This window comes from Coffea arabica, chromosome 4e (genome assembly GCF_036785885.1).
Source record: "Coffea arabica cultivar ET-39 chromosome 4e, Coffea Arabica ET-39 HiFi, whole genome shotgun sequence".
NCBI lineage: Eukaryota > Viridiplantae > Streptophyta > Magnoliopsida > Gentianales > Rubiaceae > Coffea > Coffea arabica.
In genome coordinates this window covers 15,150,359-15,166,791 of record NC_092317.1, presented here as the reverse complement: position 1 = coordinate 15,166,791, position 16,433 = coordinate 15,150,359, and the positions used below count along the sequence as shown (strand labels likewise).

Here is a 16,433-nt window from a genome sequence, read left to right as displayed (position 1 = left end):
AAACCTATTTTCATATTTACACTTTTGTGAAAAAAATTCAGTAGTTTCGATGACTTTCCATTTACATTTATCTATTGCATGAATTGTAGCATGTTGCTGTATTGAAATAGATGTTAGTTAAAATATGTGGAAACTATATTTTTGTATGTTAGTGTTAAGAAATATAAAAAGTTCTATTTGTAAATATGTGATTCTATATTATTGTCATCTGCAAACCTCTATGATAGTATATTTGCACGGAGAAGAGTTCCAAATCTGACAAAAGCTTTTGGAGAGTTAAAACTTCTATATGGTCAAAGAATTTATTTAGACTTCATGCTTTATTTTCTTTCTTTTCTCATACTTGTTTAGCAATTACAAAATATGTGATAAAAAAATAAGTTAAGAAGTTGATGGCCAATAAAAAGAATGTAAAAGAAAAAAGAGCTAAACGTATAATACATAAAAACCAAAGTGTTTTTTTTTTTAATCTCTCATTCATATTTTTTTTATGAAAAAAACAAGTATTCAAAAATAAAAATACAATAAAATAAAGAGCAGTATGGCATCAAACTAATAGTAGAACAAAAAATGTGCAGTGTTATACTATATATTTCATGAATTATAACTAGGAAATCAATACAGGACTAACTTCCAATATTTCAAGGAATACATATCATTCAAATTCATTTCAACATGATAAAATTTCGATAACTGAAACTTATAAAGATCAAGCTGTAAACTTCATAGTTGGCAATCTTCTACTAATAATCGCCACTTTGTCTAATTAAGTCTTCTTCTATTATGAAAGAAGTAGGGAACTAAAACGAAAAAAAGAAAAAGGAGTCAAGGATAAAGTATTTGCCTTTATTCTTTTTCAAACCGTTAATTCAGACCCTCTATCAACAACAACATTAAATCCTTTGTAAATGATTTCTTTGAGAGTCTTCCTTAAAACATTCTATTTTTTCTAACATATGTCTGCGATTAATGTCCTGCTATGACTTAACTTTTGTTAGGTTTTCAGATGAAAGTTTTCTTTTCTCTAAAGTTTCTAGTGAGAGTTTTCTTTAATATTTGATTTTCTTTATTAAATCTCTTCTTCAGATTTTTTTGTTAGATTTATAATTTTTAATATAATCTTTATTGTATAACTCAATGCAAGAATTTTTCCCATTTTGCTAAAACTTTGATGAATTAGAGAATAAATGGAAAGGAGTAAATGACATTTTGTGTCCATCTGCAAATTTAGTGATTAGCAAAGACAAGGTAAATTGCATAATGTGATGACAATGAAGTGAGGTCATGAAAGTAATTTAAAGGTGAGACAACATTTTCTACATCAATTGAATAATATACCATCTATCCAACTCACATTTTCCCCCCCATAATTTACAAATTATACAAACTTCGTGACAAACTTATTACTTTATCCCATTTTTTATCAAAAAAAAAAAAAAACCACGAGAAAAAAACCAAAACGAAATGGGAGCAAAACGATGTCGTATCCCGCGACTCTTCTTCCCTCAGTTTGGTGGAGCTTAATAGAGGGAACTCTGCGAAACATTTCTCCCTCTCTCTTTCCTCCTTTCCTGCAAATTGAAAATCTGCAAAATTTTCACACGCTATCCCACTCACAAATTCACCTACTGACCAAATTTCAAAGAATCATGGTGGACCACAAAAGAAAACGCGGCCGGAAGCCCAAAATCCCCGTTTCGGAAACGCTAGAACTAGACCAGAACCACACCCCAACAATTCCGGGCTCAGTCCCGGGCCCGAGCTCAAGCCCGACCGCTAACTCCGACGACGTCGTTTTCTCCGTCAGCAACGTCGAGCTCATCGACCCGCACCACCACCACCACCACCACAACCATTCTCAGTCGTCCAATCACGAGCGTCGCCGCCGTGGTCGCCCACCCAAGAAGACGAAATTGCCCTCGTCGGAACCCTCCAAAGCCATAAGAGCCGCCTCCCCTACTCGCCTTCTCCTAGACAAAGCTAACAACGGCCCCACCGCTTCCCTCATTTCCTCCTCCATGGTGGCGGCGGGGGAGAGTGTTGCTGCGGCGGCGAGGGTGGTCCCGGCGATGGATGCTGTGGTGAAAGTGTTTTGTGTTCACACGGAGCCGAATTTTTCGCTCCCGTGGCAGCGGAAGAGGCAGTATAGTTCGAGTAGTAGTGGGTTTGTGATCAGTGGGAGGAGGATTTTGACGAATGCGCATTCAGTCGAGCATTATACGCAGGTGAAATTGAAGAAGAGAGGATCGGATACTAAGTATGTCGCCACTGTTCTTGCCATTGGAACTGAATGTGATATTGGTAAGAGGCTGAAAGCTTGTGTTTTGCTTTGTTTTTTGGTGTTCTTGTGTTAATTGTTGTAGTTTATCTGAATGATTCTGCCGTTTTTTATACTTGACAAACAAAAAGACTGATGCTTGGATTTGTTTGGGGAAAAAATTGATGCTTGGATTGTTTTATTTGGAAAAGGTTGCTATTGTTTTTTGGGAAAAGATTAATGTTATTTTTTTATTTGTTGTTTTTTTTGGGGGGGGGGGGGGGGGGAGGGGAGGGGGAGAGTAATGCTTGGATTGTGGTAATCCTAATGTAGATTGTGGGGTTGGTGATGCATAAGTTTGTTGCTTGTAAATCTTGTCCTGTTGGATGCAGAAAGCATGAGGTTCAAGTTACTAGGGATTTTCAGTGGAAGAGGGAGGGAAAAAAAAAGAGATAATCTTGAGGATTATACTTTGTCCACCAATCAAGGGGGAGCAATAAAAGATAACGAATGCAGCTATTGGATGATTGCTCGTTCTTGGTGGATGCATGTAGGATCGATTGTTAATTGCCTTGCTGCTTTCTTCAGATACTTCTGGTTGTAAATCATTAAAAGGTTAATAAGAATGTTGATTAGATCTATTGGATATCGTCTCCTATATTTGTTCCCCATATTTTGTTGTTCATTTTGGTTTCTTTGATGCTGTAGCTATGCTTACAGTGGAGGATGATGAATTCTGGGAAGGGGTATCCCCTGTAGAATTTGGAGATTTGCCTGCACTTCAAGATGCAGTGACAGTTGTTGGGTACCCAATTGGGGGAGACACGATTTCTGTGACAAGTGGTGTTGTTTCACGTATAGAAATTCTGTCTTACGTACATGGATCCACTGAACTTCTGGGGTTACAGGTACTTTGTTTTTCATTTGACTGTTATGCTCAAGTTTATGCTTGCTGACTGATTGCTGAAATTGGTTTCTTGCATTTATGGTGATTTTTGCAGATAGATGCTGCCATAAACTCTGGAAATTCTGGCGGTCCTGCCTTCAATGAAAAGGGTAATTGCGTGGGTATTGCATTTCAATCCCTTAAACACGAGGATGTGGAGAATATTGGTTATGTCATACCAACTCCTGTCATCTTGCACTTCATTAAAGACTATGAGAAGAATGGAGCATATACTGGTATGGGCTCAAGTGCTGTAGGACTTCTTGGTGTTCTATTGTATCGCTTCCTCTGCTTTTTCTGCCATCTCTTTGTCAATGTTCCTCTATCACCCTGTACATGTGTAATCTGTAAAGTTCAATTTGGCCTTTTTGTGTCCAGTTGTCAATTTTCTTGTAGCTTGAGTTTTTTTTATTAAATGAAAGTACAAATTACTTTGTAGAAATAAGTTTGAGACAACATCATTACCTTATTGCATTCGCTTTAAATGCCAAGTCAAAGGTATGGTACCTTTAATGGACTTGGAAAATCTTCTTGTAACTAAATGCAAGACTCAGCTATTAAGTCAGATCAAACAAAGTAGTAACAGAAGTGATTCAAATAATATATGGCCGACTTATAGTTGTCAGTCTCTGAAACTTATGTGCTTGTGATGATGAGAAAAATTTATGTGCTTGTGAACCTTATGTACGGATAATGAGAAAAATTTATGTGCTTGTAATGCTTTTATGCATATCTTATGATGAGAGGAAAATTGATGTGCGTCTCTAGACCACATCATCCCTAAACCCTAATGTAACATCTCTAGACATTATTACCTTATTGCATTCGCTTTAAATGCCAAGTCAAAAGTATGGCACCTTATTTGGATTTGGAAACTCTTCTTGTAATTAAGCTATTAAGTCAGATCAAACAAAGTTGTAACAGAATCAATTCAAATAATGGTGGGCCGACTTATAGTTGTCAATCTCTGAACTTATGCAGATCATGAGGAAAATCCATGTGCTTGTGATGGTCTTATGCATATATTTTGATGAGAGGAAAATCAATATGGATATTTAGACAACATCATCCCTAAACCCTATATATCCACTCAAGGCTAGTGAAAGGCTGCTGGGGGAAAACAAAAGACTAGTGAAAGGCTGAAAAGGCTTATGTTAAGTCGATAATCTTAGTTATCGAGAACAACATCCATGTGCTTCTCAACTACATTCTTATTACATATTGTTTACGTTCTAGACTTTGGTTTAATCAAATAATTTCACCCATTAAATGCCTTCCACAGGATTGGTATGGTAGGAAGGTAACAAGTCAAATGCCCACTGAAGATTGGTAATTCAGGTGCTACCACTTTGAAAAGCTAAATATCCACAAATGATTGTGGCAAGACTGTTTTGTTCAAACTCAATGACAGCTCAATGTATTCAGCCAACTTTTACTATGATCTTAAATCTACTTTTGGTGATAAAGTGCTTAACTGGGTTGCAAAATCTCATCCAGTTGCTAAAAGTTACAGAACTTGGGTCACGAGCCTTCCTCTGTGTGGTAAATCATGATGCGGTAGTAACAGCACGTGCAGGTAGTTAACTTTTGTACAGTTGCCACCTTGATTTGGTAAAATACACAACTATTAAGTAGAATGTCTTAGTTTAACAAGTTGATGGTGACTTCTTGTTTGGTCTTCAACTTTGAGCCACAAGGATGATATGAAAATGAGTCTATCGGGTTGGACTCCCTGGTGCAATGTTATTCACATATGTAATTACATGATGGATACTGGCAGTTACAGAAGTTATGAGAAATTCCTTAGTTGTTAGATTTGAAGAAAATTCTTGGATAAATAGTTTGACAATAGGGCAGTTCAGCTGTAGGGAAGCAGCACTGAGAGCAGCAAATGCTTGCTTTTGTATCAAAATCATAATATAGAAAGAGAATTTCTATAAGGTTATGCACTTGTGTGTTTTAATTTAAGATACTAACAATAACGTTGTTTGGAAGTCATACTTCCCACTATGGTGAGCACAAGTTGCTCACAGAGTGGGCCTTAGCTTGATACATTTTAAAACTTTTTTAACTGTTTACACACACACACACATATAGATGCATGAAATTTTTCAGGTTTTACAAATACGAATAACTGTCTAAACTGAGAAGGATTTTCTTTATCTTGATCCTCAATCTTATTGTGCTTAAGCTTCTATCAAACTTATGAAGAAATGTCAATAAGTATTCATGGTTAATGATCACTATGGAAGTTGTGCATCCAACCCTTCACGTTTTAATTCATCTATCTAAAATGTTGCTAGCTCTTCATCCAGAAATAATTGTTGGGTCATGCTGCTTAAGAATGTTGAATGGAGTGTCTAAGATTTTCTTCTTTTTAAGGAATTTAATGAGGTTGGAAGTTGACACTTGGCCACAGCTTGAGTTCAAGCAGGCCACTAAAAGGTAGCATAAGTGACTTGTCTATCCTTTCGACTTTGCCATAAAGTCTTTTGTCTATGAAGTCTTACATGTAAAAACTATCTATTAGTACAAGTCTCTGCTGATGTAGTGGTGTACTTTGTTATTGATCCCTAGCAATGAGGAATCACTCCTAGGAAGACTTGCTTCAGAATATCTGAAAATTGAATGTTACTTGTTACAAAACCCACTTTCTACAATCAGCTCCATGTTTTTTGTCGTGATGTACTTTGTAATTGCTCGCTAATTGATGTTATTTCAAGCTAGTTGCCTACTATGAAGTATTTTCTTTGGTTACATCAAATTGGGCATTAGATTAATATAGCTTAAGTATTTGACTAGAAGAAGTAACTAATATGGCTTGAAACAGCAGAATTGGAGAAGTAAGTTGTGTCCCTGGTCCTAACAGGGATAGATTTCTTGGTCTGCATATGATGTTGGGCTGCAAGATTTCCCAACATGGGCCTACTAAGGTCCCATATTCTGTATGGTAGCTGGTTTTTGCCTCTCCTGGATGTTAAGCTGCAAATTCCTTCATCATTCATTGTTCATACTATTAGTTATGTGCGGGAAAGATACTAAGGAATATTGAATGTCTTCTACATTTAGAAGAAATTTACACAAATTTGCTCATACAATTTTCAGGTTTAGTGTTGAAGTTAGGTGTACATCAAGGGAGCTTTAAAAATACAGTCCCAAATTTGTTACCAAAGCTACTTGTTAGCTTAAATAACCATCTTAGCAGACGCATGTAACCTTAATGTGCTTGTTTAGATCTTATTCTAAGCCCTGAATAATATTTACCTGGTTCAATTGACTTATTGCAGTTGTTTGAACTGGAGTTGCAGTTTGAAAATTTGATTATTAAGCTAGAAGAGTTGAACTTTTTCAAAATTTGTTTCATTAAATTGCCTTACTCCCCTGAATAGTTAAAATTATACACTTGTCCCTTACCGAAGATATTGGACGAATTAAAAGTTGACAACAATGTCACGTGAAGAAGATATAATCTACAAAATTAGAAATATACGCTACGAGCTTTATGCTGCATTGACTTTCTTGAGCAATGTACAAATGCCTAGCTTAGTACAGGTCATGGATCCACAAATGCATGTTTGTCTTTGTCCTTTCAGCTTGTGCTGTTACTTTTTGTGTTAGTGTGTGAGAAAGCGGCAAATCTGATGTGGCCTTCTACATACGTGTTTTGACTAGGAATTCACTACTTTCTCTCAGTCATTGGCTCCAAAAAGGTTGAATGTTTTTCTACAATGCCTTAGCTAGTTTTAATCTTTGACAAGATTTATTCCTAATGCCGTCTTGACCAATATCTGAGTAAGTTGATTGTAATAAACAAGATATACTGTTAAAATAATTAATAATTGGATTAATTTGGCTAATTCACTTATTTTTCTAATTATTGGGCATATTCTTTTGGCTTACATAACTTTTCCAAAATTTCAAGGATTATTTGCTGATTGATGAATTAATCCAATGTATGATAGTGTTGGGTACTCATGGTTTTGGGAAAAGTTAACAAAACAAATTGTTCCTTTTCTTCACTTGAAATTACTCCGACTAATCAGCAATGTAAAGTGATTCTTTGAAAGCTCAAATATGGGTACGCTGGCTAATATGCTGAAGCCAAACTGGGTAGATGGTGTAGATTGAGCTAGCATTAAATTTTACTCTCTATATTTCTCATCCAATTATCTTCAACCATGCAGAATTTCAATTCAAGACCTTGATTCATTAAACTTGGATTCTCGATCAGTACTCTTTAAGCTGGTTCCATGTGTGAAGTAGCGTGATTTCTTTGTTAAAAGTTTTACGTTGCTTGAGGTTATTCTTTCAGTAATTTATTCACAACCTCTCTTCTTCCGATCTCTGAGATATTTGCTCAATTAGTTAATGAAATTAGTACAAAACATCCGTGGGAGGAAGAAAGAGGAGAGATAGGGAAGAGGAGGCTAAGGATGGTGACTTTATTTTGAATATAGCGCACACAAGTTCCTCTGTCATTTTCTATTCTTTTTGGTTGGAATAGTGGGCTGGTTGGGTTGGAACAGCCTAACATCCAGTGTGCCTCTGCAAGTTAAGTCTTTAATCTGAAAATATGCATGCATTTGATCAATGAAAAGAAATTTAAAAGAAAAGGGCAGTATATTACTTAAATCCATTGTTCCCTGTATGTTTTGGAAAACTTGTTGTCTGATTGAATGATATTTGCCACAGGGTTTTAGCAAATATAGCAAATATAGTGGGATAAATTACAAAATCACCTAGTTTGGTCTAGCTTCAGGTGGTCAAACTTTGATAGTCTAGTTTTTTTGAGCTTCATGTTGATTGACTGAGGAAGAACAATTTTTTACTTACCGTATCTTTTTATTTCACCTTCAGTCATATAGGAAGACAAGGGGTCGAGATTTTCCTTTAGGTAGATGGCTTCCAAATATTGGTTGAATCTAATATTTATAGGTGAAGTACACAAGGAGCTGTAAAATTCTGTGAAAACATTGTAGTCATGTACAAAGCATCTCTCCAAAGTAGTCTTCGTGCTTTCCTGCTTTAGCTGGTTTTCTTTTAAGGCCTTGAACTGTTAACCATTTTGTTTTAGGAAATTTTCATCATTCATCCTGTTATAGGTTTCCCAATACTTGGGGTTGAGTGGCAGAAGATGGAAAATCCAGATCTACGATTATCAATGGGAATGAAACCTGATCAGAAGGGTGTTCGTATAAGAAGAATTGATCCTACTGCTCCAGAATCAGATTTGTTGAAGCCATCAGATATTATCCTTAGCTTTGATGGAGTTGACATTGCAAATGATGGAACAGGTAATTTCTGTAATACATTTGTTAGACTTGCATTTGTGGCACTGAGTTTGTTGAAACTTAACTTCATGTATGCCTTTTAGTACTGGTGATTGTCACTCTTCTTTTCCGGATTTCTTTATAGTTTATTCTTGTATTGCAGTTATTCACATACATTAGCTCTCATTCTGTTTGTCTTTCTTCTCTCTTCTTTTTCTATTTTGTTTGATCATTTTCTAACTTTCTTTATTATTGTTGTAATGGGTTCTGTTTCTAGAATATTATTATTTTTAAAAAACTTGAATGTTATGTTGTATTCAACTTTTATGGTATTCCTTATTTAAAGAACACTCCTTCCTATTCGTCCCATGCATAGTAATATGTGTGTGACAACCACTTTATTTCTTTGTTCCTTTTTATTGGGTATGGTGGAGGTTTACTGCTTTGATAGAAGCCCCTCTTATAAATCATATTAGGATGGTAACTTTGTTATTTCTTTGTTCCTTTTTATCCATCTATGTTGCAATTAAATAACTAAACAAAGCTCAATCGTACAATGGCTGAAAATTTCCTAGCTACAAGGACCAAAGTACCCCTTAATAGACATCACTATGGTTTTGGAACTGCCTGTTGCAGGTAGGAATGGTTTCGGTGTTGGTTCCTTAACTGTAAAGGTTGCTGTTACAGTTTTTTCTGGGTACAGTTACTGCTCTTTCTGGTTACATTTACGTTTATTAAATTGATTTCCAAGTAATAAGACAATGAATTTAGAACAAGGCAAAAATAAAGGCAATGAGTTCAGAAGAATACTAGAACTTTATATTATTGTATTGTTAGCAACAAGAAAAAGAAATATGATAACACAGTCTAGGAAAAGGTACCTCATATTTTTTCTATTCTTATTGTTTTGAAAAGAAAAAAAATACATAATGTTCTTGAATGTTGATACTTGAACTTGATATTCTTCATACGAAATAGTAAATACAATAAGATGAGAAGGGAAAAACATCTCAATAACTCGATCTCATAGATGCTTGTGTGAAAGAACTCTTCATCTTCACTTTTCTTTATTTCTTGATTTCTATGCTCTACTTGAATCCAATCATTCACGCATGCTTGAATTTCTAGTGTTTTGGAAATTAATTTCGATCAGGTGTCAATCTGAAATACTTTCATGGGCACCAAAAGTTTTTTCCATCTCCACAGTTTATGCTGCAGTTGCTAGAATTTGTCCTAACAGCACATCCAGCTTGAGGATTCAAAGCATTTCGACAATAGTTAATAACACCTAATTGCTTACCAAAATCAATGGATAAATGTTTGATAGCCACCATTTTTGCTAATTCATTCTTTTCTGTTTCATCATTCAATCAAATTAAAGAAAGCTTAGAAGTAGTGACGCTGCTAAATTGCATTTGTTTTCTGTCAGTATCAAACTCTTGAGGATGCTTGCTTTTTAGTTGTTTGTAAAACGATCCGTAGCTACCTTCTTTCTTGTCATTGCTAAGTAATGGCTTAATCTTGAACAGTTGCGGTAGTAACAGCTGGGCTTGGGCTGTTGCCCACAGCCTACTTATGACCTCTGCCCCCAACCCGCTTTCCCCTTTTCATTTTTGTTGGGGTCACAGTTCGAACCAGAACCTCTAGGTGAGGTTCCAATCATGGTTCATGTTTCAGGTGCTGGTTTTGATAGGAAGAACTGCAGTTGCTATGCAACAGTGCAGTTTCCAGTTGGAACTGCAATCATGGCCACCCCTAGTCGATGGTTATTCTTAGGATCTCAAGATAGTTTTAGAGTGATGTGAATTTAACTCTTCAAATGTTGTTACAATATAGAATTAGAATTTTAAGTCTTAAGGCGTAGGGGTGGACATGGTTCTAGTTTGAACCAGAATAGGAACTGTCTCCTGGAACCAGAACCTTGCCTGGAGGTTTTGGTTCGAATTGTGGTGCAGAAACAGAAAAAAAAAAAAGAAAAAGACAAAGGTTTTTTTTTTTTTTTGTAATTTTTGGGGGGGGGGGGGTTTGGTGGGCAAATCACAAGTGCCCAGGCTCAGCCAGTACTGTTACAATTGCAACGGCTCAATAATAAGCCATTATGCAGCAATGCCTGGCCACTCAGGGTGGAAAAAAGGAATGATGGCAACCTATCATATTAAGATGCCTTTGTTGGTGTGGTTGATGCTGAACTGTGATTAAGGAAATTTATTAATGGTGGATTGATAATGAAAAAACCTAGTAACTGCATGAGCAGCTCCAAGGCCAATAGTTTTGGACAGCAGATGTTGGACGAACCAGATGAAGTTGAGAAGCCGTTACGACAGAAAGAAGGAGTTTTGTTCATTGGTGATCCAACAACCAGAAAAGGATGTGGTTATTAATCCTTTGAGGCTGAAAATTCGGAAATTTTGTTGCTGATTCTAAATCAGCGTCAAGTTTGAATTGCCTGAAATTTCAGAATCGCTTAAGGGTCTTAATTCACTTGATGAGGAGGAAAAAAATAATAGTTTTTCAAAGTTCTAAAGGAAATCTTAAGGTGGAAGCAAAAGAGGATTTGCTTGTCAAGGAAATTTCAGAAATGCAGGTGGATGATGATGTTGCTTGACCAAAGGAATTCATGGACATAAATTTGGATAAGTCGGGACCAAGCAAAATCTGAATGAATTCCCTGTAAAATCGAAGGTTGTGAGAGTTCAGAGAGAAACCAAGACAAGGTTTCTACTTTATTTGCTCCAAAAATTGATTGTCTTTGGAGATGCTACTACAACATTCAGACTATGCCATCTCCAAATTTTTTGAAATATTTTGTAGGTCTTGTGCTTCTATCTCATGGGCGAATTTCCAACCTTGGGGTTCTTTAGTCTCGAATTTCGAAGTTTGAGGTCGAGTTTTGTGCAACTAGGACAAATGGCTGAAGAAATCCAAGATTTAGGGTTTCCAGAATTTGCTTGAGCTTCAATTAGGCACACTTTCAAAGATGAATAGGTTTATCAGAGTTCAATTATGTCTTAAGTATATTCAAGTACGTGTTTAAGGTTTAAGATTTTCTGAGTTTTAGTGTGTGGAGAGTATTTAGTAATTTTAAGAGTTTTAATATCTTCTGAATTTTAGTACGTGGGGAGTATTTAGTGAAATTTCTGTCTTGGTAATTAGTAATTTAGGATATGGTCATTCAGTGACTTAGAAATCTATTCTGATTTGGACTTAATATCAATCTTGTAAAAGGAGTTTAGTTCCTATTCTGACCAGGTGAATCCTAATTGGAATGGAAGAGCTTAGGATACTATATTCTGTACTTCTCATTTAAGAGGAGAGGGTGTTTTTGTATGTTAACAAATTTCTGCAAACTTTGTTTCTTGAAGACTCTGATACAATCTTGCCTTAGGTGTGATGCCTAAAGGTTTATGGGCAATTAGATAATGTTGTATGTGGATTATGGGTATCATAAATCTTGCTCCAGTTTGACCTAACACCAACTTTTAATTCGTGAATTTTATTTATATTGTTGGATGTTTCTTCATTCAAGGGGCTTGGATAGCTTATTCCAAGCTCATTAGAAAGAGTGTTAAAATGACAATCCAAATCTGGAGCAGTTGATTCTTTGTTCGTCTCTAGGAACACAAGAAAGTCAATATGCATACAAACACACGCACAAAAAAGCATTTAAACAATTAACTGAATTTTGTCTCTTCTGTTACAGAACCCCATCTGGGGACATGCAGCAAGAAAGGAACTTGGATATCTAACAATACCTTTAAGAGCTGCCCATTTTTAGTTTGTCTCAGTCTAGATGGTTAAGATGGAGTCAGTGGACTTCAGAGTACATTTGATGGCAGATTTTGAGTGCAGATAGGAATATGAAAAATTGTGATCTTGCTTTGGAGGTTGATAGCAGGTAGAGATATGAGGAACTAAAATAGTTGAGAACTTTGTTTAAGTGCACTGCCTACTTGTTTTATCAACCTTTAAATATCAAAATTTTAGGTACTTTGTGGAAAATTTAGTTATTCAGAGAAGAAACATTAACCTTTCTTGGTCAATACTCAGGGCTTATTCTTGACCTTGTAAAGCAGTTTTATTTTCAAATTAAGAGAAGCTGTTTTGGTAAAGCAGGTGGGTTGCCTTTGGAAAAAGCTTTTAGCTTCTCAAACATAACAAATTTTCAAAAGTAGCCTTTTTTTTTTTAACTTTTAAAAAGTGCTGCTTATAGCTTTTCATAAGCTATTGAGAAAAAGGCCTCAATGTGGATACTGGGATCTGCTTTTTTATCATTTTCGGGTTCATGTCAAGCTCATGGTCGTGCAGTGTTGCTCTCATTTCAAAAGCATTTGAAAGGTTATTAAGTTCAGAGTGTTGTTTGTAAAATGCAAGAAGATGAGAGATAAGAAATGTTGAGGCGATTAGTATTGCTCATTTTAGATCCTGCTTGTCAACTTTGTTAAAAATTTGTCTACATTGGTGAACACCGCTTCTTGCCCTTTATTGCTGCTGATCAAATTTTTTCTGATCAAATCTTGTTCTCGCTCAGCAAGTTTCTTCAGGTAGATGCATTTCTGTGTTTGATTTTTGTTTGGCTAGATATTTTATTGTGTTGGATATTATATTACAATTTTTTTAATAAAAAAACATACATTGTGATTCAAATCTCCTTGGCAAATGCTTGTCAAGTTGCTTCATATAGCCCCACCAAAAAGGGGGAAAAAAGAAGCCTGTGATTCTTTAAAACACTGGTAAATAGCAAAGCCACCTCATCTAAACAAAGGATTGATTCCTTGCACATTTTAGGGAAATTTTTTTTGGTGGTCCCCTTCAAAATACTTTGCAACTTCCAGTTGTGGTGTTACATAAGATTATTTCCTTGTCGGCATGCCCTTGTTCTTTAATGCTGAAGTAGAATGTTTAATAGTAAAACATTTGTTTTTGTTTAACGATTCACATCTTGCCTCTGAAGGATGCTATTCTTTCTGCTATTATCATTTTTCTGGGAGAATTAATTATCTTGATCATCCTTCTTTTTACTCTGTGTTTTGTATAAGTTAGTGGCTATCCTTTTCTGAGCTTTGAAGCCCACTAGAGAGTCCTGTGCATCAGGGAAGGAGGGGGTGCATATTTACATAGTTAACCTATCTATCTAGGGTATGTTTACTTTAGTTTTGCACATTTAGCTGATTCTAAGTCTACACCTTTATCCATATGTTTCCTTACATAGCTGTGATCTTTGATGATTTAAATATGTAAGAGTTGGCATGTTAGTGGAGTCAAATGGCTCCAGTTAGTTCTCGCAAATTGAAGTATGTTGACTTTCTATCTGTTGTAGCCTTCATGTTGATAATGTAACCCATTTGATGGATATATGTGTCACTGAGTGTAGACAAGTCAGGATGAAGGCCCGCTTACATTCTTATGATGAGCATACACTAAAAAGAAATAGGCTCTTGCAGCTATTGCAGTGTGAATTGCCATATAGTGACTAGGAAAGAGAGTATATTTGACTTTTCGTTGAAGGTTGGATTTTCCAGTTGAAGTCAGTTTGGAGCCTTGTTGTTGTTATGTTTTTTATATTTTTTTTCAATTAGGTTTGGAGCCTTGTGAGCTTGGGCAGTTTTTTTTTTGTCATGCATCTCAAGCACTGGGATTGACACTATTTGCTGGGTGAGCTTCTTTATGAATTATGATGTATCTAAAGGAGGTGTTGTAGCTTTTGCTGTCCTGGGCTATGGCAGCGGATTAGCAGTTGATCTTTACGTTTGTCTCTGTTTATCATGATTATCATTTACTTGCTTTTGATTTTCAGTTCCATTTAGGCATGGAGAACGAATTGGGTTCAGTTACCTTGTATCCCAGAAGTATACCGGAGACAGTGCAGCAATCAAGGTTCTCCGAAATTCCGAGACCATCAAATTCAATATTAAACTCGCATCCCATAGAAGGTTGATTCCAGCTCACAACAAGGGAAAACCTCCATCATATTATATCATTGCTGGATTTGTGTTTACAACCGTATCAGTTCCATATCTGAGATCTGAGGTGCTTATTTTGTTTCAATATAACATGGATAGATGGCATAATCATGTATTCTTCTTGTGAGCATTGTGTTTTAATTTTGAGTTGCATGGTGCTCTCCTTGGAGCTTGTATCTTTTCCTAACAACCATAATTTTGGAAACTGGCATATTTGATTTTGGATTTTGGAATTCATCATTTGGTAGACACTTGTTGACCTGAAATTTTAATTGCTGATTCCAAAGGAACTGTTGTGTGTTTGCTGCTATCTTGTAGTTTGCTTTTTTGAACTCTAAAGGCATATGAACATCCTTGTCCTTTCGCCTTCATTTACTTGGGGAATTTTGATTTTTTTAACATTTGAATTTATTGGTACTGGTTTAAACCATTTAAATGTACACTGCAGTATGGAAAGGACTACGAGTATGAAGCTCCAGTCAAGCTTCTGGACAAACTCCTACATGAAATGCCCAAATCACCAGATGAACAAATTGTTGTGGTTTCCCAGGTTCTCTCGCTATCTTCTCTAATATTGACTGGCCAGAGCATGCTATCGTGATGGATTCTGCTTACCTTCCGTATGCTTTCCAATTTTAAATTTGTTAAAGGTACTCGTCGCTGACATCAATATTGGGTACGAGGACATCGTTAATACTCAGGTTTGAGTCTTTATACCACTGCTTCCACTACAAGTTCATGACATGTTTATTTTGTGATATTTGCTTACCATACTTATCCTTGTGTGTTCATACGTGTTTTTGGGGCTCTCAGGTTCTGGCTTTCAATGGTAAACCTGTTAAAAATTTGAAGAACCTGGCCAGTATGGTAGAGAGCTGCAATGATGAGTTCTTGCAATTTGATTTGGAATATCAACAAGTACTCTCTCTCTCTCTCTCTCTCACACACACACACACACACACACAGACTCGCACCAGACATGTCACACAGCTCTGCAGACTGCTTCTTGTTGCATCTAATTCTCTTTTTTGCAGATTGTGGTCCTCCAGACTAAGGGTGCAAAAGCTGCAACATTGGACATTCTTACTACCCACTGTATACCCTCTGCTATGTCTGATGACCTCAAGATATGACTTCAGATTTTGCACGACAATCTGACTTGCTTCAGTCATTTTTCCTAGTATTCTTCTGCTTCGATTATTTCACATTATTTGAGAGATAAGGATCTGGGATATCAATCAGTGCTGTGCTGTAGAAGGGACTTTAGTTAGCTAGTCACGTATGGTTTTAAACTATGATAATCAAATGTAGGTAACGAGTGAATGAGGTGGCATAATGGAGAAAGAAGTCAACTTGCAAGCTTCTGCAATCTCTCTTTCTATCCTTGTTGCCTCCCAGGTGTTTGTTTTACTTTATTTCTATTTTTTGTCTTTTACTTTCAGTATCCCTTTTTTTTTGGGGTTTTGGAGGTTGTTCCTCTTACCCTTTAGGGGAGTAATCCAACTCCCTTTTGTTAAGGAACAAATGTTGCTAGTTATTGGCATGCACAGTTTGTTCAGACAAATATTAGGAAGAAATGAATGGGAGCTAGGGTAAGAAGGCTTACCCATCCACTGTAAGAAGAATGACTCTAGGATGAATCATTATTACTAGTCAAAATACATCTCATTATCACCTTCAGTTAGGAGATCATTTAAAGCATGCCTTTTAAAGGTTGAATTCAGATGAAGGGTCATATTACTTGGCCATGTCTCTCTCACATTCACAGCATACATTGCAAATTTGCCTTCTTAATGACCAGGTATGTTTATCTGTACATACTTGTTTATCCTTTTACTCTCTGCAGCTCTATGATTTTGCGACAAAGGCTTGTTTAATGCAGACGGATATAGAGCATCAACTTCATACGTATCCTTCCCTTAATCCTCCTTAGACTTTGCCCAGATTTTTTTTTCCTTGCAATGATGGAAGATTTTATTAATGGCAAAAGTATAATACAT

The 16,433-nt window shown here is 36.1% G+C and overlaps 1 protein-coding gene across 2 annotated transcripts; it reads left to right on the top strand.

Moving 5' to 3' along the window:
* Window positions 1–1,508: 1,508 nt before the first annotated feature.
* On the top strand, window positions 1,509–16,156 carry LOC140006073 (protease Do-like 9). Of its 2 annotated transcripts, none has more exons than XR_011813663.1 (9): window positions 1,509–2,301; window positions 2,966–3,165; window positions 3,259–3,439; window positions 8,306–8,497; window positions 14,268–14,403; window positions 14,882–14,983; window positions 15,084–15,134; window positions 15,247–15,351; window positions 15,468–16,156. XR_011813663.1 is itself a non-coding variant. In XM_072047706.1 (9 exons), the coding sequence occupies exons 1-9, from the start codon at window positions 1,650–1,652 to the stop codon at window positions 15,564–15,566; spliced, it is 1,815 nt and encodes a 604-aa protein (XP_071903807.1). In that variant the 5' UTR covers window positions 1,510–1,649; the 3' UTR covers window positions 15,567–16,156. The 2 variants fall into 2 exon arrangements, 1 of the variants encoding a protein (XP_071903807.1); XM_072047706.1 differs by having other exon boundaries at window positions 1,510–2,301; window positions 14,268–14,500.
* Window positions 16,157–16,433: the final 277 nt, after the last annotated feature.